Source organism: Ascaphus truei, chromosome 2 (assembly GCF_040206685.1).
Source record: "Ascaphus truei isolate aAscTru1 chromosome 2, aAscTru1.hap1, whole genome shotgun sequence".
NCBI lineage: Eukaryota > Metazoa > Chordata > Amphibia > Anura > Ascaphidae > Ascaphus > Ascaphus truei.
Genome location: NC_134484.1, coordinates 429,823,179 through 429,849,224, shown reverse-complemented (window position 1 = coordinate 429,849,224; position 26,046 = coordinate 429,823,179). Strand labels below are relative to the sequence as shown.

General features: G+C 40.5%; 1 protein-coding gene across 4 annotated transcripts in view; it reads left to right on the top strand.

Moving 5' to 3' along the window:
* CUL2 (cullin 2) overlaps positions 1 to 26,046 on the top strand; it is a 103,329-nt gene that overhangs the window by 32,133 nt on the left and 45,150 nt on the right. For all 4 annotated transcript variants that reach the window (XM_075587749.1, XM_075587747.1, XM_075587748.1 and 1 more), the window contains 7 exons: positions 6,949 to 7,051; positions 12,684 to 12,778; positions 13,612 to 13,717; positions 15,730 to 15,812; positions 16,323 to 16,419; positions 16,514 to 16,624; positions 25,686 to 25,848. In XM_075587749.1, the coding sequence (XP_075443864.1) occupies positions 6,949 to 7,051; positions 12,684 to 12,778; positions 13,612 to 13,717; positions 15,730 to 15,812; positions 16,323 to 16,419; positions 16,514 to 16,624; positions 25,686 to 25,848 (758 nt within the window). The remainder of the gene's footprint in view (positions 1 to 6,948; positions 7,052 to 12,683; positions 12,779 to 13,611; positions 13,718 to 15,729; positions 15,813 to 16,322; positions 16,420 to 16,513; positions 16,625 to 25,685; positions 25,849 to 26,046) is intronic.

Sequence of the window (26,046 nt, the reverse complement as noted above, 5' to 3'; positions counted from 1 at the left end):
TTGGGAACACTAGTATTTCATTTTTATAATCCATCCGTATTTGCGCTGATTTTAAATGGACTTTCTATAACTAACCATATAGTTTCTTGGATAAATGAAATTAGGTGATAATTGATTGTTTAACCTCGTACTTTTTTGTCTGATTCTCTGCAAGTAAAGAGTACCAATTTTTTATTTTCAAATGGAGTCTGCGAGTTAGCCTTCCTTCGTTAATTATGCCTTTTTTAAAGCGTTAGTACCACATAGTGGAGCAGAGCAAAAAATCTAAATAAAAGATCAATGTAATTGCTTTCCTTGGAAAACTATGAAACTTAGTGTAAAAAAAGGTTAAGATCCAGATGAAAAATGAATACATTTTTATTTCCCTGTGTAATTTTAGCTTTAATTGATGCTCCTTCTCCTCTGCTTTTCTCAGTTGGATTAACAATTTGTATTTATATACAAAATACACTAGTTAAAAACACGTAAAAGAAACATAAAAAAAAAACTGCATGTGTTTGGTTACCCTAGAAATAAAAAAAAATAAAGTGTCCTAAAAATAAAGCCGCATGTAAGAGATTTAAACACATCACTGCCATTAGCTCATTTGAAGGACTTGCATTTTGTTCTTCTTTTTTTTAATATTTCAACCCTCTGTCTTCGGGGAACCCCAATCAGACCAAATTTCAGTGATTTAACAAATTAATTCTCAAAAACGTGTATGTACTTAATTTCTATGTGAATGTACGTGGTTAGGTTTTCCCAGTGCTTGATCTGCCTGCCTTCCAGGAGAGGCTTGACATACACTTGAGCAGTGATTCATCGTCTCTGTTTTTCTATAAACTTCTCTAAATTAGTATTGGTTTAATGGATGGAAAAAAAATGACAAGTGCTAAAGTTGTAACTGTTAACAATTGGCCATAATTATAGGACTGGTTAAGTGTTGTGGATTTGAATGAATTACTCATTCTAGCCCTATGATTGGTTTGTAGTTTGAGAACGAACAGCCAATGACAGCAGTTGGTGGGACACAAAAGGACCCCTCACGGGTGCCCAAGATATAGCCTGATAAAGTATATTGACTATACGAAACGCGTCGCGAGTGAACTGTGTAACTGGCTTCCCTATTCCATCCTTGGGGGCTAGCTTACACTGTTGTGTACCTATTCCGGTCACGATTTTCCACCGTAACCCAGAGCCGAATATTCAGCGATTTTGATTACAGGAGAATGGATGTCAGCAACTTGGTTAATCGCTTGTCAGTGTGTATATTGTATTGATGCACATATTGAATGAGGAAAAAAATGTTTTTTAAAAAGTGACAGCTTGAACTGCAGCTTTAAAGTCAGAAGAGACAGGGGCTTTGTATCAGAATTATAAGGAATGTAACAAAAGTTGCAAAAAGGGCAATCAGATTTGCAAGGATTGCAATAGAAAGCAAGATCAACCCTAAAAGTTTAAGTACATTAATACGAAGATTACAAAAGAGAATATAGGACCCTTTCAGTGTGAGATGGGCAGGAAAATGATTGGGCAGAAGGAGAAGGTATTGAGAGGTATTAAGTATTCACCAATTTAAAAATAAGTATTGCTCACTTACATGTGAGAAAATATCAACGGACACAGCTGAGCACGGGCAGGGGAACTTCAGTGTTGAACCGGTTCATCGGCGCTCTGGGAGAGTAAGTTCGCCTGTCCCTCCAGCGCTGGCATCCTACACCAGATCACAGAAGTCACAGTCTCGCGAGTCTTTGCCTCAGTCGCTTTGGCGCCACTCGGGATCGACTTAACCGCTCTACACCTCACCTCTGTGTTAGGCTTCCCCCGTCAAAGGAGGTAGCTTAATCGCTTACATCACCGTGCTCCATTGTGTACTGCCACAACCATTAACCCTACGCACTTCGCTCGCAGGGGCTTCGTCAGTGGATCTCCGTAAGGCAGTACACTACGGAGCATGGTGATGTTGGCCATTAAGCTACCTCCTTTGACGGCGGACTTTGAACACAGACGTGAGGTGTGAAGAGGGAAAGCGGATCGTGAGTGGTGCCACAGCGATGGAGGAAAAGTCTTGCAAGTCTGTCCGGGATCTGGTACTGGATGCCGGCACCGGAGGGACTGGCTCTCCCAGAGCGCCGATGAACCGGTTCAACACTGAAGTTCACCTGCCCGCGCTCAGCTGTGTCCGATGATGTTTTCTCACATGTAAGTGAGCAGTGCTTGTTTTTAATTGGTGTTTAATACATATAACTTATACGTGTTGTGCTGGTATATGCTTTTCCTACTTTTTCAAGGTCCACTCCCCCCACACCCCCCGGAGGAGGTTACTGGGCATTGGAATTTTATACCCAAGTTTATATGGACCGAGCACACCAGGTATACTGTTACAATTTTTCCTACCCATCAGTCAAGTAGAGCACGGTTCTATTGTGTAACTGTTATACTATGTTAAGATCTACTACTCAGTGAATCATGATTAAATGATCAAACCTGAATTAAACAGGATCAATAGGCTTTTGAATCTAACTCTAATGGATCTCACACAGTGTTTCCAAATAGCTGGCAAGCTCCCCCCTTTATTGGATATCTAATTCACTAGTATACTTACACGATTACGAACTCTAAGTCGGATCCAATTCAAAGATGAGTATACTCTCCCACACACACTTTTTTGTTTTTATAATTTTTTTGCGACAATTTGGCATGGTACCTATTTTTTTTTAGACTATTTTTTTTTTTAGATTTATTTTAGTTATTTGTATTGCTAATACACTTTACTCTGTATGTTTGGGGCATCTAAACTGTGTGGTGTAAAGGACCTCTCTGTTCTCTTCAGTTTGTGTATACATTTTCTCTCTGAACTTCTGAATGATTGTATAAGTAGAGCAGGACTATCCTTTCCATTGAATCATGACTTAAATAATATAATGTTGGTTCCTGGCATTAAGATGGCCTACTAAGGTTTTAATATATATAAAAAGCTCATTAACTTTAATTGTAGGCTAAAGCTGTTAAATTCCGGGCGTTATTGAAATCTCTGCACTCAGATTGGTTAAAATTCCGGGCATTATCCAATCATTAATGGCCCGGAGTTTTTAGCACCCTGCCAAGTTTCTCAGCCAATCGGTTTTCAGTTCTCATTCACAAAGAGTCAGATTAGCTCTAGTTAGATTAGCAGAGAGCTCCACACAGAGTGAGAGAATGAGCCTAAAAACGAAATGAAAAAAAAAAAGGATCTAGGTGAAGCTTGGACAAGAACCACATTTCTTTGCATTTTATAAACCTAAATGCAAACCAGTAGTGCCAAGGTCAAACATCAAGAATACAGTATGTGTATCGACTCACTGTTGGTAACAAACCAAGAAAACACCAAACAAAAGTGTGTACACCTAAACCTCTGATTATATCATCCTGAGCCCAATGAGAGGGAGCATTTAAGTGTAAGGGGCAGTTTTATAAAAGCACTACTTGCCCCTAAATAGTCCGCTTTCTTTTTTACCAAGTCCTTTGCTGTTCTTTTTAGCAACTCACCCGTTCTAAATTCACTATTTGAATTCGGTTATATTTTTTTCTGAAATGTTGGAAGGTTAGTATGGCTGCTGCCATTCACACGTATTTGAATAAGAGGTGCTCATGATAACGGCTAATGCCAGTGAGAATAATTTTTTTTTTAGTTCTGAAAAGTTAGTAATGGACAGAAAATGTTCGGGTGAGGTTATAACTTCAACTTGTTTGTTTTGGGGAGGATTTCGGTGTTTAAGACCAGTAGCGTCCTAGCATCTAGATCAAAACACAGATTGTTTAAAGCAGCGTTTCCCAAACTTTTTTTCCGTGACCCGGTTATTTTTGAACTTCTCCTTTGTGACCCACTAAAAATTGTATCGCCTAGAGGTAAAATAAAACCGTTATGAATGTCCAATCAGATTTCATATATTCTCCCAATCCCCTCTTCCCCCCTCCCCATTCTCTCTCTGACCTGCACAGACGCACACAGTCACTGATCTACAGACACTCACACAGACAGACCAACACTGACCACGCACAGACACCCACACAGACAGACACTGCTGGCCTGCACAGACACGCACACAGCCACTGATACACACACACAAACGCAGCCACTGATACACACACACACGCAGCCACTGACACACACGCGCACACACACAGCCACTGATACACACACACACAGACATGCAGCCACTGACACACACGCAGCCACTGACACACACACACACACACGCGCAGCCACGGACACACACAGCCACGGACACGCACAAGCCGCCACGGACATGCACAAGCCGCCACGGGCACACACGTGCAAGCCACGGGCACACACGTGCAAGCCACGGGCACACGCGCGCAGCCACGGGAACACGCGAGCAGCCACGGGCACACACGCGCAGCCACGGGCACACACGCGCAGCCACGCACGCACACGCGCAGCCACTCACGCACACGCGCAGCCACTCACGCAGCTACGCACACACGTGCGCACACATGCAGCCACGCACACACATGCAGCCACGCACACACATGCAGCCACGCACACACATGCAACCACGCAGCCACGCGCACACACGCAGCCACGCGCACACACGCAGCCACGCGCACACACGCAGCCACGCGCACACATGCAGCCACGCGCACACATGCACACACGCAGCCACGCACACACGCAGCCACGCACACACACACTGATACAAACGCAGCCACGCGCACACACGCACACACGCAGCCACGCAGCCACGCACACACACGCACACACACGCACACACGCAACACGCACACACTGATACAAACGCAGCCACGCACACACTGATACAAACGCAGCCACGCACACACTGATACAAACGCAGCCACGCACACACTGATGCACTGATGCGCACACGCACTGATGCGCGCGCATACGCTCACACTGATACTGATACGCACGCACGCACACACACTGACACACACACACTGATGTACGCACGCACATACGCACACACACTCACTGATGCGCACGCGCACACACACACACACGCGCACACACACTGATACGCACGCACACACACACTGATACGCACGCACGCACACACACACTGCTACACACACACACACACACACACACACACACACACACACACACACACACACACACACACACACACACTACCACACACACACACACACACTACTACTACTACACACACACACACACACACACTACTACTACTACCACACACACACACACACACACACACACACACACACACACACACACACACACACACACACACACACACACACACACACACACACACACACACACACACACCTACACACACTGCTACACACACACTGCTACACACACACTGCTACACACACACTGCTACACACACACACTGCTACACACACACACTGCTACACACACACTGCTACACACACACTGCTACACACACACTGCTACACACACACTGCTACACACACACTGATACATACACACACACACACACACACACACACACACACACACACACACACTGCTACACACACACACACACACACACACACACACACACACACACACACACACACACACACACACACACACTGCTACACACACACACACTGCTACACACACACACACACACTGCTACACACACACACACACACTGCTACACACACACACACACACTGCTACACACACACGCACTGCTACACACACACGCCCTGCTACACTGCTACACACACACGCACTGCTACACTGCTACACACACACGCACCTCTACACACACACGCACTGCTACACTGCTACACACACATGCACTGCTACACACTGATACATACACACACACACACTGATACATACACACACACACACTGATACATACACACACACACACATGCACAGACACTGATACTGATATACACACAGAGAGGAAAGGACAGCGATCCAAGCAGGCGGCTCCACCGCCTCCACCTGCCCGCCAGCGACTGCGCAGCCACCATTGCCCGCGCCCATCTCCCGCACCAAGGGGACCGGGGGGAAGGGAGCGCCAGGATAGGAGGCACAGGTACAACACCACCCCCCTCCCCTACCACCTCCTACCTCCTATCCAGGGCCGCCAACAGAAATCATGGGGCCCGGGACAAATGAAAGGAGCAGATCCCCCCACCCCCCACCCGAAAGCATAGGGCACCTACCAGGAAAAAATATCTTTTAACGCTTAACTTTTACTTAACTGTTTTCTTATTGAGATATAAAAATAAACAGGTTGCATTGTAATGTTTTTTTCTGTATTTTCAACAAAAGACATGTGACTGCCTGCCTGGGTGAGTGGGTGAATGACAGTGACTGGGTGGGTGAATGACAGTAGAATGACAGTTGGGTGAATGACGGTCGGTGGGAGACAGTGACTGGGTGGGAGACAGTGACTTACCTTGCCGCCGGACGCTTTCCCCTGCTGCCCCCGATATCCCCTGCTGCCCGGGACGGGAGGTGGGCTCGGGAAGCTGGCCGAGGGGGGAAGCGGGCCGAAGTAGGAGCTAGTACTTCCCCCTCCGTCCCACGTAACGTGCGGGCCGCAGAGGAGCTGGTACTTCCTCCTCCGTCCCACGTTGGGAGCGGGGGGGGGAGGGGAAGGGAGCGGGCCCTGCTTGCCCTGCGCGGGACCGCGGGGGAGTCGCCACCATTTTCTTTTAACTTGAGCGGGTGGGTGGGTGGGGGGGAGGGGGACACACCGCGTGGCCAGCGCTGCAACCCGACAATTTTGGTTCCGTGGCCCGGTGCCGGGTTGCGACCCACCATTTGGGAAACGCTGGTTTAAAGGATAGGAGTAATATATTGTAATTTTACTTTAGACTGTAGAATATATCCAGTTCATCAGAATTTATGTTCTACCAAAAATAAGAATGAGCTTCATGATCGAAGGTGACAGATAACCAATTTTAGTATCCGCCAAGTGTTGTCCTTGACTGATTAAACAGGGACATTTATGCACTATGTGTTGCCTATCCAGAGCCTCTTGGAGAAAGATTGTATTCAGAGACAAAAATATTTTTGGAAAATCATGTCCAGCAACTGCACCAGGTAAGATTTAATGTTACTAGTCTTTTTTTGTGTCAAAACAGTGGGTGAAGTATGTTACTACAGGAAAAAAAGCAATGCGTATTTTGGTTACAGTGGAAACATCTAGGTATTTGAAACAAATAGTTGACTCCTGTCATGTACTGAAATTCTTGGATGAGGGGTGAAATGTCATTTGTGTGAAGGAAATCTAAAATGTCTTGTTCACAAGGAGTACAATCAATATCGGACTGTACAATCTCCTCTGTACGAAGGTAAACATCAAAAATGGAGAAAGGTGCAGCCAAACAAGATGGCAGCTTAAATGTAGTGCTTCTGCTAGTGCAGTCCAAAAACTTTGTGAAAAGATCGAAAATATTCTTTCAAAGGTATTTAAAAAAAAAAAAAAAAAACGATTCGGTTGAGGTCTCCCAATTTTATTTATGCCGCGAGAAAAACCAATGGAGTTCCTCACACTTCCTCGTCCAGGCCTGATGATGACACAGGCCCCATTACTAGAATATGCCTTCAGCGGAAGCTTTAGGAACTAAAACTGATGAGATCTTGAGCAGCAATCGAGTAAGAAATATAGCAGCTTCAGTCTTGAATCTCGACATTGCTTCCTTCCCAGCTTAACTTTGTTAAAAACCATTGATTTGTGTTCATAAATTAAGGTGTAATAGGTATTTTCAGTCCTTTACGGAATAAATAAATCCTAATTTTTCATGTATTGATTGGAAATAATTATAACTGGGTCTCTACCTTTTTTTCTTTTTTTTCCCCCCCATAATTAATTAAGTTCCCTCCAAGTATTCTGTTTATTGAAGTCAAACTAATTTGCATCTTATAAAGACACATCTCCTTAATAAAGAAGTAATATACAAACCTTTTTTTTATTGCTTTTCAGCTTCATGTAACCTATCTGAGTTATAAAAATGTTTTAACATTAAACCTGAAAATATAAAAATGTTCATATTTTCGGGCCTGATCTACACGTAGTTGCTTTCTTGGCCTAAGAGCATCTCTTACCATGTCCCTATGACCTACTCTCAGCACCCCCTAACTTCCTTTTTTAATCAATGGGAGGTAAGACTTGCTAAAGCTTTGCACCCTTTAGTGAATGTGGGCCAGAGTCTCTTCACCCTGTGTAATGTGTTCTCATATGAGTACTTGACCTGCCAGTTTTTTACATTTTACCCATATGTTGAAAAGCTTCTAAAACTATATATGATTATGTATAGACACATTAAATTAATAGTTTTACAATCTCATACAGCATGCTATTAAATCTCATTAAACCTTTCACGTTCTGCGTAAACACTCTTCAGAAAATATGCTTCGCTCTCAATGTATTCAGGAAATTTGCTGAGGATATTATCTTTGTACAAAATTTACATTTTAAAGCTGGTAGTAATCACAAATTGCTAAAAAAAAAAAAAAAAAAAAAAAAACTAAAATAAAAAAAAAAAACTTTTAAACACTGCTTTGCATCTTCAGCCCCTGTTATGATAAAAGGGATGGCGAGCTTGATTCACATAACCATAAATGTTGTGGGAAATGAAATCTACACTGACAAATATGGCAGATGTATAATTTTAGTTAGACGTATTGTGTCGAATATATCTCTATTATAGCAAATGTGTATGTTTCAAATGAGAATCAGAGACCGTTCTTGGACTGTTTTATTATTATTATTTTTTTTTTTTATATACTTGCCAAATTAAAATTGCATAATAGATGGGAATTTAAATTTGACTATTGTCTCTAGGCTAGACAGAAGTTTGCATCTCCTGTCACTCATTAGATATTTTCTCTAATTTTTCTCTACCATGATTAAGCAATATAACTTGATTCTTGGAGGCGTGCGCACTCAATTGGAAGAGATTCATTTCAGCACCACACCAATCATTCTCCAGAATTGAGTAGATTTTTCATCTTTCCTTCTCTGTGATTACCTTTTTCTGCAGATATAAGTAGCAACTCATTCTCATATCACTCACCTGTTTTTCTATTATCCGAAAGACATGTAACAAGAACCTGTTCCATAAAGCCTTCATGGCATCGAAATTATTATTTAGTACATATACCCCAGATCAGATTGACATTTATTAAAAAGGAACTGCAGGGTTATTTTGAGCTAAATACAGTTCCTGATATTTCTTCTTCAACACTGGGAAACCCACAAAGCAGTAATATGTAATGAGTTAAATAGTCTTGCAGCAAAAAAGAAAGAAAAACAAGTAGTAATTGTTTCCAATTATTGGAATCCAAGCGTAAACAGAACTATTAACAAATAACATACTGAATAAGTGTATGATAAAATTTAGGGGGAAATTAAATGACATACAGTACTAGTTGATCGAATAAAGAACATTGAAATGCTGTTGACAGAAATGTTGCACTAAAGACAATAAAACAGCCTGTTGGCCAATAACTTTGAACCGATTCTATATGAGATTTTTTTTTCTATCAGCATAACATCGGTCAACTCATTGCATAGCCCAAAAGAAAGAGTCCAAGATTTTACAGACTACTTTTCTTAACATCACAATCTAAAAGAGAATTATGATAATACTTTAGAAAGAAAATCAATGAATCAAGGAATTCTTGGACAATGTAGACATTCCCTTACTTCACTCTGGCGTTGTAAATCTACTAAATCATCCCATTTCACAGCTAGATGTATTTTGAACCAGTTTTTATATTTATTGCATTTATCATTCAGTGTGTTTTAAAGGTGATCTAAACTGTTTTTTTGTTGTTCGCATGATGGCCCTGTTCAGTGTTTTGACATAGAAATAAGTCAAGCATGAGCATGAAATGTTGCCTTTTCAAACAAAGCAGCCAATGTGGACCTGACACTGCAATCTTGGTGCCCTAGCCATTGCCAAACCAATTGCTTCCATAGTCAACTCTATTCTGTCTGCAGGCCATATCCCCAAGACCTGGAAAACTGCCAGAGTTGTCCCAATCTTTAAAAGTGGGGACAAAAACGCTGTCTCAAACTACAAGCCAATCTCTCTTCTCCCAATACTATCCAAAATCATGGGAAAATGTGTTCACTCCTAAATAAACGACTACTATACCAAGATAAATTTCCTTAGCCAACTCCAATCTGGCTTTCGCCCAAAACACTCCACGGTAATTAGCTTCTTAAGTTTGCAATGAGTTCCAGTGTGGACTGGAACTGGGACAACTCACTGGTGCAATATTCCTAGATTTTGCAAAAGCTTTTGATACTGTTGATCATGTTATCTTGCTTAACAAACTCCAGAGCTCTGGAATAGGGAAGCATGCTTCAAACTGGTTTCATTCCTACCTATCAGGTAGGTCTCAACATGTGTCCATCTCAGGCTTTAACTCCAACTCCTTGGATATCACCTGTGGTGTCCCACAAGGCTCTGTTCTGGGCCCCTATGCTTCTCAGTGTTAATGATCTATCTTCCTATAGCTTGTAAGGGAGCTTATATGCACACAGCCATAGACTCTCCGACCTTCAACACATACGTCAGTCTGACTTTTTGAGACTTGAAAATTGGATTTCCAAAACAAATTGTTTTTAAACACTGACAAGACTGTAACAATGGAATTTGGGACCTAGGCTAAATTTTTAAAGCTTCCAGATACTGAGCTCCAGATCAGAACAAACGCTAAAACCACCCTAACTCCTGTTACTAGTTTTAAATACTTGGGCATATGGTTTGACTCCCATTTGACATTCGGGATGCACATTGATACCCTGACATCCAAAACCTATGCCAAACTAGGTGTACTTTACAGGAACAAATCCTCCCTAAGTCTGCTGGTCAGAAAGCGTATCGCACAGCAGATGCTAATGCAAATTATCGAACATAGTATACGGCTCGGCACCCCAAACTCACCTTAGAAGGCTTGATACCCTCTACAATTCAATATGCCATTTTGTTTTCCAATGCAACTACAACACACATCACTGCAAAATGCTAGGCGCAAAGTTCATCTTTCCTGTCTTGCCTTCAAATACTTTTTGGACAAGCTACCCACCTATCTGAACAAGCTCCTCACCCCTACCACATGCAGCACTTATCTGAGATCAGACTCCAAAAGACTGTTCATGGTCCCAAGGCTCAACAAAGTATCCGGCCGCTCCTCTTACCGTGTACCCCAAAACTGGAAAAACCTACCGGAGAGACTCACAGCCGCCACCAGTCTAAGTCCTTTCAAAACTAAAGCTGTCTCACATTTTTATCTGGTCTGTAACTTTTCCATATTCCCATGATGTATATTATCTCTAACTGTGCATTCTATGTCTTGTATATAACCCTGTTCACTTATGTAACTATGTATTTGTAACCATGTATTATTTGTCATCTTAACTCTATGCCCAGGACATACTTGAAAACGAGAGGTAACTCAATGTATTACTTCCTAGTAAAACATTTTATAAATAAATTGACCAACTGCACGGCAATTTAGTAGTAGGACACAACTCGTGTCCAGGCTATGAATCTCTCATTTTCTAATATTACTCCATTTGTGAATATGTGCATTAATATACCTCTTCAGTTTCAATTTTTGAGTTTTCGATGAGAATAACCATTATTGACAATGGAGCAGCTTTTAGTTTATAATACTTGAATGAGCCGATTTTAAGCTCCAGGACTGGTGTGTAATGTAAACAGAATGTCAGTAGTGAATAAATATAATCGGATTAACTGAAGGCATAATCATACACGATCCTGTGAAGATATAAAGGTGGTGCCGGTTTGCAGGAATCACGGAGAAAAGGCAGTATAGTGGAGAGGAAAAACAACCAGTAGGATGAACCAAAAAGGATATGTATTACCTCGGAGGGACAGCCCGGTTTGGAAGTTCCTCCCCGATGCCTAATATAATAACGGTTGGGTGCTTCAGCTGCTCCCGTGGTGTACCGTCTCCGGTCCCGCTGGCGTGTCTTCAACCGCTCATGCGCAGTAGAGATGTACTGTGTAGCAATGGATCGGTATATGTGTTACTTGTTTTTTAGTATGCAACATTAAACTTTTTTTATTTTTGTGTCAACCCCTGCAGTCCCACCAATCTTTTTGCAGCTTTTAGTTTATCCTTAAAGATTTAATCTCTTTACAAAGGGGTTTGTTAGTTTTGTGAAGTTTTATAATCGAATGTAGAATACCTGTAATCATAGCTTTTTACATGTTACGTAATAGAAATATCATAATAAATTTATATGTAATAAATTGACTTGCACTGCTTTTCTTGGGGGAATTAATCCATCCACCTATGAAGTGCAGATTTTCCGCCCCTTTTTTGAAGCTTGGTTGGACCAGCAATTTATTGCCCTGCTGACCCCTCAAACAGCAAAAACGCTTGGGACAGACAAGCTATCCTAAATAGGAGCGGAAGCAAAGCATCAAACAGGCTCCATGGAAAATGGGCAGCCTGGGTGCAATAAGTAGCTATCTGCTGTTATATTCAAGTTTCTATGTTTATAATCTATATGGGTTTTTTTGGTTTTTTATTTTTTTGTTAAATGCCCCAAATTATTTTTTTTTATGCTTTCTCTTCTCCCTCCCCTCAAACGTAATTTTAATCAATGTGTAATATTAGAATTGAGTCTTGCATCCTGTAGTTTATCTGAGTAATGTTCAATTGTTTCTGTTTGTTTGGGTTTTTATAGAGGGTTTTGGATTCAGCAGAACAAGTATTGGTGATGTATCACAGATACTGGGAGGAATATAGCAGAGGAGCGGATTACATGGACTGTCTATACAGGTAGCTTTATGCAGTGTCATTTATAAATGTGTCGTAATTTTTATTCCATATGCAATATGTTAAGTTATGTTGTATTTTTTTTATAATGCACATTTAGCGTATTTAAAAAAAGTTTGATTTTATACATCTAATAATCGAAAAATGCAATGTCTTAACTCCCACTTTGCATGCAATATTTAACGTTAAAAAATAATGAATAAACCTTTTTAGGGCAATGTACAATAATGTCTACCAACTAGTTATTGGTTATCTGTGTTAGGATGTGCATCTGCCTATTCATTTACTCTGCTATTGCCATCTTTTATAATAATTACGTACAAGGAATTTTTTACTCTAAAAAAAAAAATACAATATAGAAACCATCAGTTACATTTTAAAGTGTTGTCTTGCTGTTTTCATAACAGCCTGTTTAAGAATCAATGATTGTTAATAAACTGCCATACGTGCTTCCTTGCAAAATATACTCGCTTAGTAACGTGCTTAAGAAGGGACCACAACACCCACACATCGCACTTCTGTCATTGTAATATCCATTGATGCAAATCAAAAGAAGATATGGATGCTGATGTATTGCTGTTTTCCAGTTGACCTAAGCCTAGGTAGATACTATTTCTGAAATGTTACCGCATCAGAAACACTGTTCAGTTTGATCAAATATCAGTTTTAACCGTTGCCATATCATTGCTAAGCAAAAAGAAAATAAAGCAGAAGGAGCAAACGGGGGGGAAAGAGGCTTGTCTTTAGCTCGTGGTTAACTCTCAGAACGATAAATTATTTTTCCTCTTCATGTAAAGGGAGGAATAAAACGGTATTCGTACTTTCTCACACCTCAGGTATCTCAACACGCAGTTTATTAAAAAGAACAAACTAACAGAGGCTGACCTTCAGTATGGCTACGGTGGTGTGGATATGAATGAACCACTGATGGAAATAGGAGAGGTGAGTAAGTCCAAAGTAATATAGGTCATGTCTGCAAGTAGAGGCACCACTGCAAGAAACTTAACACCTATTTTCTCGACCCTCGCGTAACAGATCCACAGACTGGGACGCTGCAGCATGTTCTGTTTTTACCTTTTTTATTACAGTGGGAACCCTTCCAGTGTTTTATTATTGAGACCTATTAATGCAAGTTTATATATTTGTCTGTCCTCTTAAACATGCAGTTCCTTATAATAGTAGGTAAATAATAAAGTCACTCTGCTTGGGATAAAGCATAATGACCAAATAGAATTAAATGAAGCTGACCTTGTCAGCCTGATATCACTAACCTGACTTTGGAGAGAGTCAGTGATGGCCAACCCCAGTCCTCAACGGGTCTGGTTTTTAGGCTATCCCTGCTTTAGCACAGGTGGCTCAGTCATTATGACTGAGCCACCTGTGCTGAAGCAGCTATGTCCTTTAAACCTGACCGGTTGGTGGCCCTTGAGGACTGGAGTTGGCCACCCCTGCAATAGATGGTGAAGAGGAGATGAGCAGCGGGTGTATGGAGAGAAGATGGCAAACGTATAATCTCCATGATGGAGTGACTATCAACACTAAAATTGTCCAAGGGAGTATAATCAATTTGTGTTGTAAACGCTTTCATATGACGTTGATCCCTGGGTGAGATTGGAGACATAATTGGTTCATGCAGTAAAGGTAGCTGCTGATGGATAGGATGGTTTAAAACTCGCCAAAAAGTACTCTAGATATCCGCTACAGCAATAATAAATAGATGGGTAATGAGATTGGCAAATATGAGCTATGCGTAGTGCTCTGAGTCTACACTATATATTTCTTTTTAACTTTCTGCTTGCTGCTTTTGCGGCCTAACATGTTGCAATATTTAAAGAGTTCAAATTATTTAATAAAAATAATTGTTTTTGTTGCCGGGATGTTTGTGTCAATGACAATAATACAGTATGTGGGGATAGTAAAGTCTGTGTGACAGGATGTGTAGCCTTAAACCTAAAGCCAGCTCGGGTATTAAAGTGGCAATCCCTACCAAAAACTGAAATGAAGTTACTTGCATTATAAGGAATTAGTAGAGCAGCAATCCAGAAAAAATAATATATTTTCTTAGTTATATGAGAAATTACATTTGCTGGTATGCAGATGTTTATTTCCAGTGCCGATACATCAAGGATTTGGTTATTTAAATGTATTTTCCCTGTGCAGAGATCCTGCTGACACCACGGGGTGGGGAAGAATCTCATGAGACAATCAACATCTCAGGGACCCCAATATATGTGGCTCACCTGCTGCAGCTTTCATTCCCAATATCCTTCAACCACTCCGTGTGCATGGAATGAGTTTGTTAATGGCAATTAATGTGGATTAGCTGCTAAGGAGAGCAGCATTACAGGAATGTCTGTTGCTTTGTTTTCTTGAAGATAGAAGGGGAAAATGTTAACTGTAAGAGATCGTCTGGGTTCTAATATATCGTTGTGTGTTTGTTTTCAAAGTTATCTACATTTGTTAGAATTTTTTTCAGTTGAGAAAGTCGTGAGATATTTAAGAAGGGTGATTTTCGCTTTTTTTATATTGGTAGCCGTGTGCTGCAAAAGTGGGAAAGGGAATGGTGTAGTGTTAATCTCCCTGCCTTCAAAGCAAGTGAATCCTGTTCCAATTCTAGTGTCTGCTCCTTGTGATTTTTACCATGTCTCTGTGCCAGGGACTCTCCAGGACAGAAACCTACATCTGGAAAATTCTGTGTTTTAATAACAGAATAATAATTTTTTTTGTGACTGTTGTTGAATAATTTCATGATGCTCAAGAGGTCCATGAAGGTCTCCTGTTCTGTCTGGGTTTGCTTGCAATACCGCTGATCTGAGTGGAAGAGCTTATCCGCATGTTTTACTGGCATTGGGGTTGACGTAGGGCTATATGGTCACGGCAATAATAGTACTGAAAGTGTTAATTCATTCTGCATCATGGCTAGCATTCTGTATGCTGTTCCTTATGCATTTCAGTTAGCACTTGATATGTGGAGAAAATTGATGATTGAACCACTTCAGGGTACCCTCATTCGAATGCTTCTCCGAGAAATTAAAAAGTAAGTGAATTTTGCATGTTGTAAACAAATTGACACTCCCCTCCCCAACCCCCCCCCCCCTCCACCTCATGTTGTGGAGCAAATTGCTCAATTTTTATACATATTCCCCATAACATTAGATTTGGGCTCATACAGTATTTACTAAGCAGTTCTCTGCCATAAGGCACCTTCTGGCTCTGGAAGACCCCTTACAGGCAACTGACTGGCACTGATCTAAATGGGCTGTAAAGTGTCTTTCAGCACCAGAAAGTGCCATATGCCAGAAGATTGATTTAGTAGAAATCGCTAAAAGATCCTTATTAATTATATGGCAAATGCGTCTCTTGGACCGAAAAAACCCATAAACTTCAATGGGGACTTTTTGGCCGGAAACAGTCTGAACGGCCGCTTCAGCAAATATAGGATTACCAGTGGTATAATCTACCTCTTTACTTAAGTCGAAGGAATGGAATTTTGCGATCAATTTGCCTGTAATAGTTTTAACATGCTTCTTTGTTTTCATCTTTTCAGTGATCGATGTGGGGAAGACCCAAATCAAAAAGTAATCCACGGGGTTATCAACTCCTTTGTTCATGTTGAACAGTATAAGAAAAAATTTCCTTTAAAGGTACTTTATTTCACATTTTGTTTTTGGTTTGTCATTTTGCCCTTCTCATTCCGTGTCTAATTACTCTCACGTCATGTTTTCTTCACTACTTCAGTTTTATCAAGACATTTTTGAGTGGCCTTTTCTGGCTGAAACAGGAGAGTATTACAAACAGGAAGCTTCAAATTTACTACAAGAGTCAAATTGTTCACAATATATGGAAAAGGTAAGTAGGATACTTTCCTTTAGTGAAAAGGTTAGCGTTGTAAAACTTTTTTTATATGCTATTGTTGTCTTTAAAGAAGGATTCCCTGGTTTAACATTTTTTTTGTTTAAAACATCTATTTTAATTACATGCTGCTTGAAATATTTAACTTAAATATATATATACTTTAATATATATCGATCCCGATTGATATACATGGATTTATCTCGATCGCCGTGTGTTTATACATATAGCTGCAGGGCAGCCCATGAGAGTAGTAAACTAGGGAGTTTGGGGAAGGGGGGACCCTCACTATAGCCTAGGTGTAGTTATAGTGATAGGGGTAAGGTGCTTTACTGGATAACAAATGTCGGACCAAAAGGAAAGAATTCCCAGTATAGCGAGCACTCCGTTCCCAATAGGTGTGTGAGTAAAACATAATTTTATTGGTGACAATAATAAAATATAACAAATGCGGCAAAGCTTTTACAGATGACAGACAAAATTAAACATCACAATGGACACATCAAAAAATTAAAAGAAAGATTTGCCCGTATCAAATCCGCTACACTTTGAGCTAGTCCCATATTGCTCTACCCTTGGTAGATACTTAAAGCATTCTTCAATTTTATGGGCTGTGCTAAGTGGGGGTTTAGACAGTTTGTTTTATCTATTGTCTCTCCTCTTCTGGCACTAGGAGTGGTAACCCCAAATTGTACCAGGGTATAAATGGGTGAAATGCCAGAGGATTGTCGCTGTTGCTATATCTATGAGGCACTGCTGTTTGTCAAGTGTAACGGTTCTTGGAACTGTATTGGCCCAATCAGTCTTATTAGCAGGTGTATCCAAAAAAAACAGCAATATTGTAACTATCCTACTGGTGTCAGTATCGTTTTATATAGCACCTGTTGGTGGCAAAGTTGGTAAAGATCATATTGTGTGGACCGGAAGATAGTAGCTGCTAGTGTAGCTTGGAGGCACAAAACATTGCCAGTTCTTGCTTTTCCTGTGGCTGTATTAGCTAGGTAAGTTCTTTAAGTGCCTATATCCAGCTGGTGCAGCAGTATATATCTATCCTACTCATACTGCAGTCCGTATATCTGTATCTTTCAACGCAGTTATCTTCCCGTGGTATAATTCTCCCCACCCTAATATCAGAGACTTCTTCCAGATCTTAGATATCAACTACAAGTCAAGCTCTGGTGGGAGATTTTCAGCTTTGAAAACTATATTAAGAATAATCTGATTCCGAGCGTACCTGAGCATTAACTTGTTTCCTACCCAAAACATCACAGATGAGTTTCATGAAGTCATTGGGAGACAATATTAGCACATTGCTCTACTGACCATATGCAACTGTTGAGAGAGTATCAGAACGAAAAATTAAAAACCCAGACAAATAAATTAGAAACCTACCTTGAGGAAACCAGTAAGTGGAAATCCAACGTAGAATTTACTAATCTTGAAATAAAACTAAAACACAATATAGATAAATTCACGGCTGATTTAAAAGAGAGAACACCGAAAATTTCAAAGGGAAACAAAAGACTTTAAAGAAGCAAAATACATCAAATAGAGACCCAGGAATCTTCTACAGAATTGGAAATGTCTGATAATGATGACTAACACAGTCCCAGATACAATAATAGATTTAGTATCAAACAAAGAAATTATCCTGCCCACTCCACGTTTTTAGAGTACCCCAGACCTCCCTCCACAAACCAATCAAGAGGAAGTGTAGATGGGGAAAATTGGGTGCTTAGAGACAGGGGAAATGGCCCCCCAGCAAAACAAGGGGTCACCCACTATATAATAGCTGACAATTATATTGAAGTTAGGAAAATCAATACCTTCAGCTGCACAGGAGTCTCAGATTTTGTACTCTATCAACGTCATATAAATGTTCTCTCCAAAAGCCAATATCCACAAATTTGAATGGGTTAAAGATATAAAATTATTCGCCAAAACATTACTACTAAATGAAGGCTCTCAATATGGCAAGAAACATCCACCTAACTTCTTTAGATAGTCATGATCTTGAAAATCTAAAGGCTCTTACCTCATTACTAGGAGAATCAGAAAGGGAGAAGGGCCTTTTTCCACTTTGGAACCTAGATCCAAATTCACCCCAACATCTGAAATTAATCCTAACATTTAGGTTTTTGTCGATCTCGCCACTAGGGACTTGGAAAATCTAATCATTGATACCAAGCTCAGTGACAACCTTGATCCTGACGAACAGAAGGCCTTTTTGGAATTGGAGAAAGACAAGAACATTGTAATAAAATCCTCCGATGAGGAAGGCAATCTGGTGATTCCAAACATTGATGACTATAAGCAGGAAAATTTGAGACTCTTGTCCGATAAAGTTTTTATGAAATTCTGATTTAGGACCCCACTATTATGCACAGTAGAGAACTTGTGACAATCCTCAATGAAGGAATTAGGAATAATGTCATAAACACACAAGAAAAATAATACATACAAGTCAAAAAGCCAAAAATTACAACTTTTTATAAAAAATTATACAAAATAAATCACCACCACTAGGCCTTCCAATCTTGTCAGGGATTGGCAACCTTACCGAACATGCAAGTATCTACATAGAGTAGATATAAAGACCTTTTCGTAATTGCCCTAGCCTCATTCTTGAAAGATACAAAAGATATATCCTTAAAAAAATTGACGGTATCACAATCCCCAAAAACATTATCTTGGTCTCCCTTGACGTAGAAGGGCTGTACACAAGTATGCTACATGCAGCAGGTGTACAGGCAACATCATCTTTCCTTAATAAAAGGGGGAACCAATACAAGGCACACCACACCTTTGTCGCCCATCTATTACAGTTTGTCTTAACTAGAAATTATTTTCTTTTCGACAAACTGTATCACCAAACACAAGGAACAGCAATGGGGACTAGGTGCGCCCCATCATATGAGAATCTCTATTTAGGATGGTGGAAGGCAGAAACAGTCTTCTCTGAACATATGGATCAGTTTACCAAGTACATTGATATTTAGGCCAGATTTATACAGTAGGTGATGTCTTCCTTTTGTAGAATGGACCTGAAGTCCTAATTTGAAGAATTCATAACAACCCTCAACAACAACGAACATAATCTGAGATTGGCCTATGAGCAGAGAAAGGAACCCATTGTATGCCTAGACTTGAAGATCTCAATTGGATCTAAAGGAGAACTAGCAACGACCGTACATAGAAAATCAACAGCAAGCAACAGTGTGTTGCGCGACCCCCAGCCACCATCCACGAGCCCAGATTTAGGGCTTCCCAGTGAGACACTTCCTCATAATAAGGAGGAATTGCTCCTCAGACACAGAGTTTGAACTGAAAGCTGGGATGATGAAGGAAAGATTTAAAGAAAGAGGATACAGCAATAACATGATCAAGCGCGCCTACAATAGAGCCAAAAGCACCCCTTGGCAAGACCTTCTGAACAACAAAGCAAACATCCCAAAACATATGAGCATATGATTTATTGGGAGCTATAAATAAACAACGGGGACAAGCCAGAGAAATCCTCAAACGACTTTAGCATATCTTGAGAGCAGATGAGGACCTACGGGCGGTATTATGGAACTATCCAGAAATGACTAGTAGATGGGCCAAAAAATATGACACATACTTTGGTCCATAGCCATTTTGATAGTAGTACCAATACCACCTGGCTCCCAGCCAAACAAACAGGTTCCTTTTTGATGCTCTAATTGCAAATCCTGTGCCTCCATGAGGGTAACTAAGGAATTCCAGAACTGGAACAATACTCATTCTTACAGTATCAGGCAATTCATTAATTGCAAAACTTCAGGCATAATGTATATGTCTAAATGCACATGTACAAAAAACTACAGTGGCAAGATGGAGCACCAACTGGGAAGACTTATCGTTGAGCACTTGGGTACAGTAAGGAACAAAATAGATGCACCTACCTCGAGACATGTTACTGAATATCACCAAGGTGACACCACCGTCCTGAAATTTACCAGTATTGACCAGCTCTCAATGGGCATCAGAAAGGGCGATTGGGCCAGGAATGATTGAAAAAAGAATCTAGGTGGATTTAAACATTGAAAACTCTCTCCCCCAATGGCCTCAATGAAGGCTTTGTTTTTTAACTCTTTATCGGAAATTGAAAATTTCCGTCATTTTGCTCCTTACTTACCCAATATGCACAAGAATTCTTCCTATAAATTTCTAACCATACAAATAAACACATTCTAGGGCCAATCTGTATGTGTGCATTCAGTAACCAGTACATAGGTAGAAAAGAGGGGAGCGCAAAATGAGACATAGATAAGTAATAGGCAAAACAATGCCAATCTTGATACAGGGAAGGGGAGTTGGAATCAGTGTAAGATACACAGGGGAGGACACCACATACCCCTAACGCTGTGACAAAGGACTCAGACGTCCAATAGGAATAAATAAAAGATTATAGACTCACACGGCCCTATGTGAGTCTGCTCCTCAAATAGTTTCTTTACAATGGGTCACGCAGTCCCGTCCTGATGGATGGGTGGACCCTCGTGCTGATTGTAATGGAACAGGAGCCCGTGAGAATGAAGGAATATCCAAAGGTTCCAGTTAAAATACAACCATTTATTAAGTACAATAAAAGACACAGTGAACTTACATAGAAGTAATAATGCTGGTTCATCTGTCAGCCCCTGGCTGCCTCTGCTTCTCGCTAACACTCCTCTGTGCACCGCGTCCGTTGTGCGGAGCTGGAGGATCGATCGGGCAGAGCTGCTTCAGTGGCTGGCAGGTAACAGGAAAGTGCACGCTACCCGAACGACGCGTTTCGTATCTCGCGATACTTCGTCAGGTTCGACCAGCACATAAAACTAAGATGCAAATTTCAGGAAGTAACAAAAAGTAACATCTTAGGATGTTCTTACCCTAACATATGATGCCCTGAGAAACAGCTGCGGTTTCTGTATATAAAAAGAAACACGTGTTAAAGACAGATATAAACGCAGAAATCCATAACAACTTAACTCTTTGGCATAAAACACCTTTAATGAACACTTTCTCAAGAATAAAATAAAATCTGTGAATATACCATGTCAACAATCCTGCTCTCTGAATACTACAGCAGCAATAGCCTATATATCTATATATCGTCTAATACTATGTTCACGACAAAATCTGTTCTAGATGCATCTCTAATAAGTGATTGTTCTGCTGTGATTTACCTGACAAGCATAGACACGGGTGTTTCTTATAGTCGGCGACTACGAAAGGGTTAATGAGGCGCATACTTACCAAGTGACTGTCCTATAAATAAACTCCTGTTCGAGACAGCCAGCCCATTGCCTTGAGAAAGCGTCCAAGTGAAACGTACGTCGACAATTGGCAACGTCAAAACCCCCACCTAAAACAGCCCATAAAATTAAAGAGTACTACAAGTCTCTACCAAGGGCAGAGCAGTATGTGACAAGCTCCATGTGTAGCGGATTTGTTACGGGCACATTTTCTTTTATTTTTTTGCGTCCATTGCGATGTTTAATTTTGTCAGTCACCTGTAAAAGCTTTGACACATTTGTTATATTTTATTGTCGTCACAGATAAAAATGTTTTAATCGCCAAAACTTCTCTCACACCTATGGGGAACTGAGTGCTCTCTGCACTGGGATTTCTTTTCCTTTTGGTCCGACCTAACCCATGAGAGACACAGAACATCATCTCATGGGGTGATGTAGCTTTCTTTTGTGAGATTTCTCACTTGCCCAGCTTTCAGAACATGAGGTCCCCTGAGCTGTAAGCAGCTCGGTTCATCTCCGAGGTACGATGCTTCACAGCCAGCTCTCCAATATTTCATTTGCCAGCATGTGTAGTATTGTGGTGTACATTTAGTAACCAATACGTTTTGGTCCCATGTTTAACCCCATGAAGCATTGTTTTAAGGCAACATGTATGGTGAAAAGATCTCCATCTTTGACATGTAAGGATGCCAGTCTTGAAAAATATTCAATTAGGATTGTCGTGTGCATGTACACAAACAGTAAATGTTGAGAGAGGGGGAGAGAGGGAAGAAAGCTCGCTCTTGCTACCGTCTGGGATGGTGCCAGGGGTGAAGAAGTAATGTGCAAAACTGCACTTGCCTAAACAAGTGAAAAAGACCCCTATATAACTAGCACTCATAGGAGGATGATATGATGTGTATAAAGTAAAACTTAACCTTTAATGGTTTATAAAATAATGGATGTGAATAAACACTCAAACACAGACACACAACACTAATCGTAAAAAAAGTATTAAACTAACCACCTCCTAATCAAAATCTACAATGATAGGGGTGGTAAACAGAGGAACTATGACGGACTGGCATCTAAAACTATTATGGTCTTAGTGTATATGATGCCTCAGGGTGGTGAATATATATACGTATGGGAAGGTGTGGTATGTATATGTAATGTAAATGACACACCATCCAGACCACTCCTGATAAATTGTCACTCTGTTGATATGATCAGAAGAGATGACACTGTCAAATAGTCCTAAGGCAACACAGATAAAATTACATAGTATCAAAAATAAACTGCAAAGTGGCTAAGGATGTGTGCTTGGTGAATGGAGAGACCAAGATTCATTGTGTATATAGCTAACGTTCAAAATATCCATTCAGCATATTGGTCCTGGTATATAAATACATCAAAACACCAGAGCCTAATAGAGGCAGTGTATAATGAAATAAACTGCTACTCAGTTACTCTATGATGGCAGCGGTAACTTATAAGTGAATACGTCTTATTTATTCAGGCATGTAGAGGTGATTATCTATAATGTATAACCCCAGCGAGTGGTGTGCAAACATAATATTCTAGCCGATATATTGTATCAACAGCCATCTTAGTAGTATGGGACCAGTTATAAAGTTTAGACACTGTTTCTTCATAAAATGAAGGAGGCCACCTTGAGAAAGCGTCAGAGTGACGCGAAACGATCGTCGGCGGGTCGGTACTCTGTGACGTCATGTTTGCGTGGCAGCGTGCAGACACTAGCCGGCAGCCTCCCTCTGTACTTTCCGTGTGGAGAGCCGCCACTTCAGATGCCAGCTATTCAGTCAGTTTTCTCCACCTGGCAGTTCTTGTTCTGTGGTGTTCATGAATACACCACGCCGGGTGGAGCCTCGTAGTGAGCATATTCAGTGGAGCTGCGATACTCATTTAAACTCTATTGAAATTAATTTGCAACAGCTTAATTACTATCACCTGTTCCATACTTTGGAGCTGTGATTTGTCCTGCATTACGAGGCAGATATTCATTGACGCTCTGTTTCATACAACTAGAAACAGTGTGGAGATATTACAACTAGTTTCATTTTATGAAGAAACAGTGTCTAAACTTTATAACTGGTCCCATACTACTAAGATGGCTGTTGATACAATATATCGGCTACAATATTATGTTTGCACACCACTCGCTGGGGTTATACATTATAGATAATCACCTCTACATACCTGAATAAATAAGACGTATTCACTTATAAGTTACCGCTGCCATCATAGAGTAACTGAGTAGCAGTTTATTTCATTATACACTGCCTCTATTAGGCTCTGGTGTTTTGATGTATTTATATACCAGGACCAATATGCTGAATGGATATTTTGAACGTTAGCTATATACACAATGAATCTTGGTCTCTCCATTCACCAAGCACACATCCTTAGCCACTTTGCAGTTTATTTTTGATACTATGTAATTTTATCTGTGTTGCCTTAGGACTATTTGACAGTGTCGTCTCTTCTGATCATATCAACAGAGTGACAATTTATCAGGAGTGGTCTGGATGGTGTGTCATTTACATTACATATATATACCACACCTTCCCATACGAATATATATTCACCACCCTGTGGCATCATATACACTAAGACCATAATAGTTTTAGATGCCAGTCCATCATAGTTCCTCTGTTTACCACCCCTATCATTGTAGATTTTGATTAGGAGGTGGTTAGTTTAATACTTTTTTTTACGATTAGTGTTGTGTGTCTGTGTTTGAGTGTTTATTCACATCCATTATTTTATAAACCATTAAGGGTTAAGTTTTACTTTATAGACATCATATCATCCTCCTATGAGTGCTAGTTATATAGGGCTCTTTTTCACTTGTTTAGGCAAGTGTAGTTTTGCATATACACAAACAGAAAGCATAAAGTTATTGCATAAGTGACCAAGTGCAAATATTTAAAAAAAATCACTTGCATAGCTGACACACTCGCCTGAAGAGACAACGTTTCGGGCAGCAGCCCTTCGTCAAGAGTCTCGGACTCTTCAAGTGAATGAGCTGTTAGAAGTCTTCCAGTGCAGCAAGGTGTCTTATGGCATACTGTAGCACTGCTTAGTGATGCTGTTGCATAACACTACTGTGATAAAGCTGCAGACCAAGCAAAATCCTACATATGTATTTTTTTTTTAATCCGTTCTATACTATGAGAAAAAACTTGTAGCATTTTTTTTAAACAACTCTGAATGACATTTTTCATGTATTATAATATAGCAACCATTTACAAATTCACATCTCCTTCCTCTTCTGAAACAGGCTCTGGCACGCCCCTTTTTGAGCCCTGCCCTCTCTCTAGCAGTGCACCTATTGTATCTAGTGACTGCCTGGTCACATGCTCTTCCCCACAGAACTTTGCATCTTTGGTCCTCTTCTGCTGCACTGACTTTTATTGAACATCCGAGCCGAATCTTTGCCGATTGGTCACAGGAGAACTGATCGATCAGCAATTTAGCTAATTACTTATTGTGTGGATTGTATTGTTGCACATATTAAAAGGGGAGGGGGGGATAACATTTTGTAAAAACGGCAGCTAGGACTGCTGCTTTAATATTACCCTAAATTTGAGCTGATTTGACTGTTTACAATATCGAGCTTATAAGTAGTAGTTTGCTGCAATGTGATCTAAAAGCCGTGTGACACCGATATAAAATGTTAACCAAAATAACCTTGGAACAGGTTTAGGTTTATAAATATGGTCCTTAATGCTTAAGCACGCACAAGAAGTAGTAAATGAGTCAACAATTAATTCCTTGGAATTATTTGTGTCTAGATTTTAGGTAGATTAAAAGATGAAGAGATTCGGTGTCGGAAGTATTTACACCCCAGCTCATATAGTAAAGTGATTCATGAATGCCAGCAGCGAATGGTGGCGGACCACTTGCAGTTTCTACACGCAGAATGTCAGAACATCATCCGACAAGAAAGGAGAAGCGGTGAGCAGAGAGAAGTGACGATTAATCCTCTATACCCACTATACCTGCTAGCATTTTCTTCACTGTAAAGCTGTTCATTTCAATTATTGCTTTACAAATGGAGATCGACCGTTACAATGTTTTGTTATAAAACCCCCACTTATAAAGTAACCTATCGCACATTACTTTCAGTATGTCCTGCAGTACAAGCGCATTTGT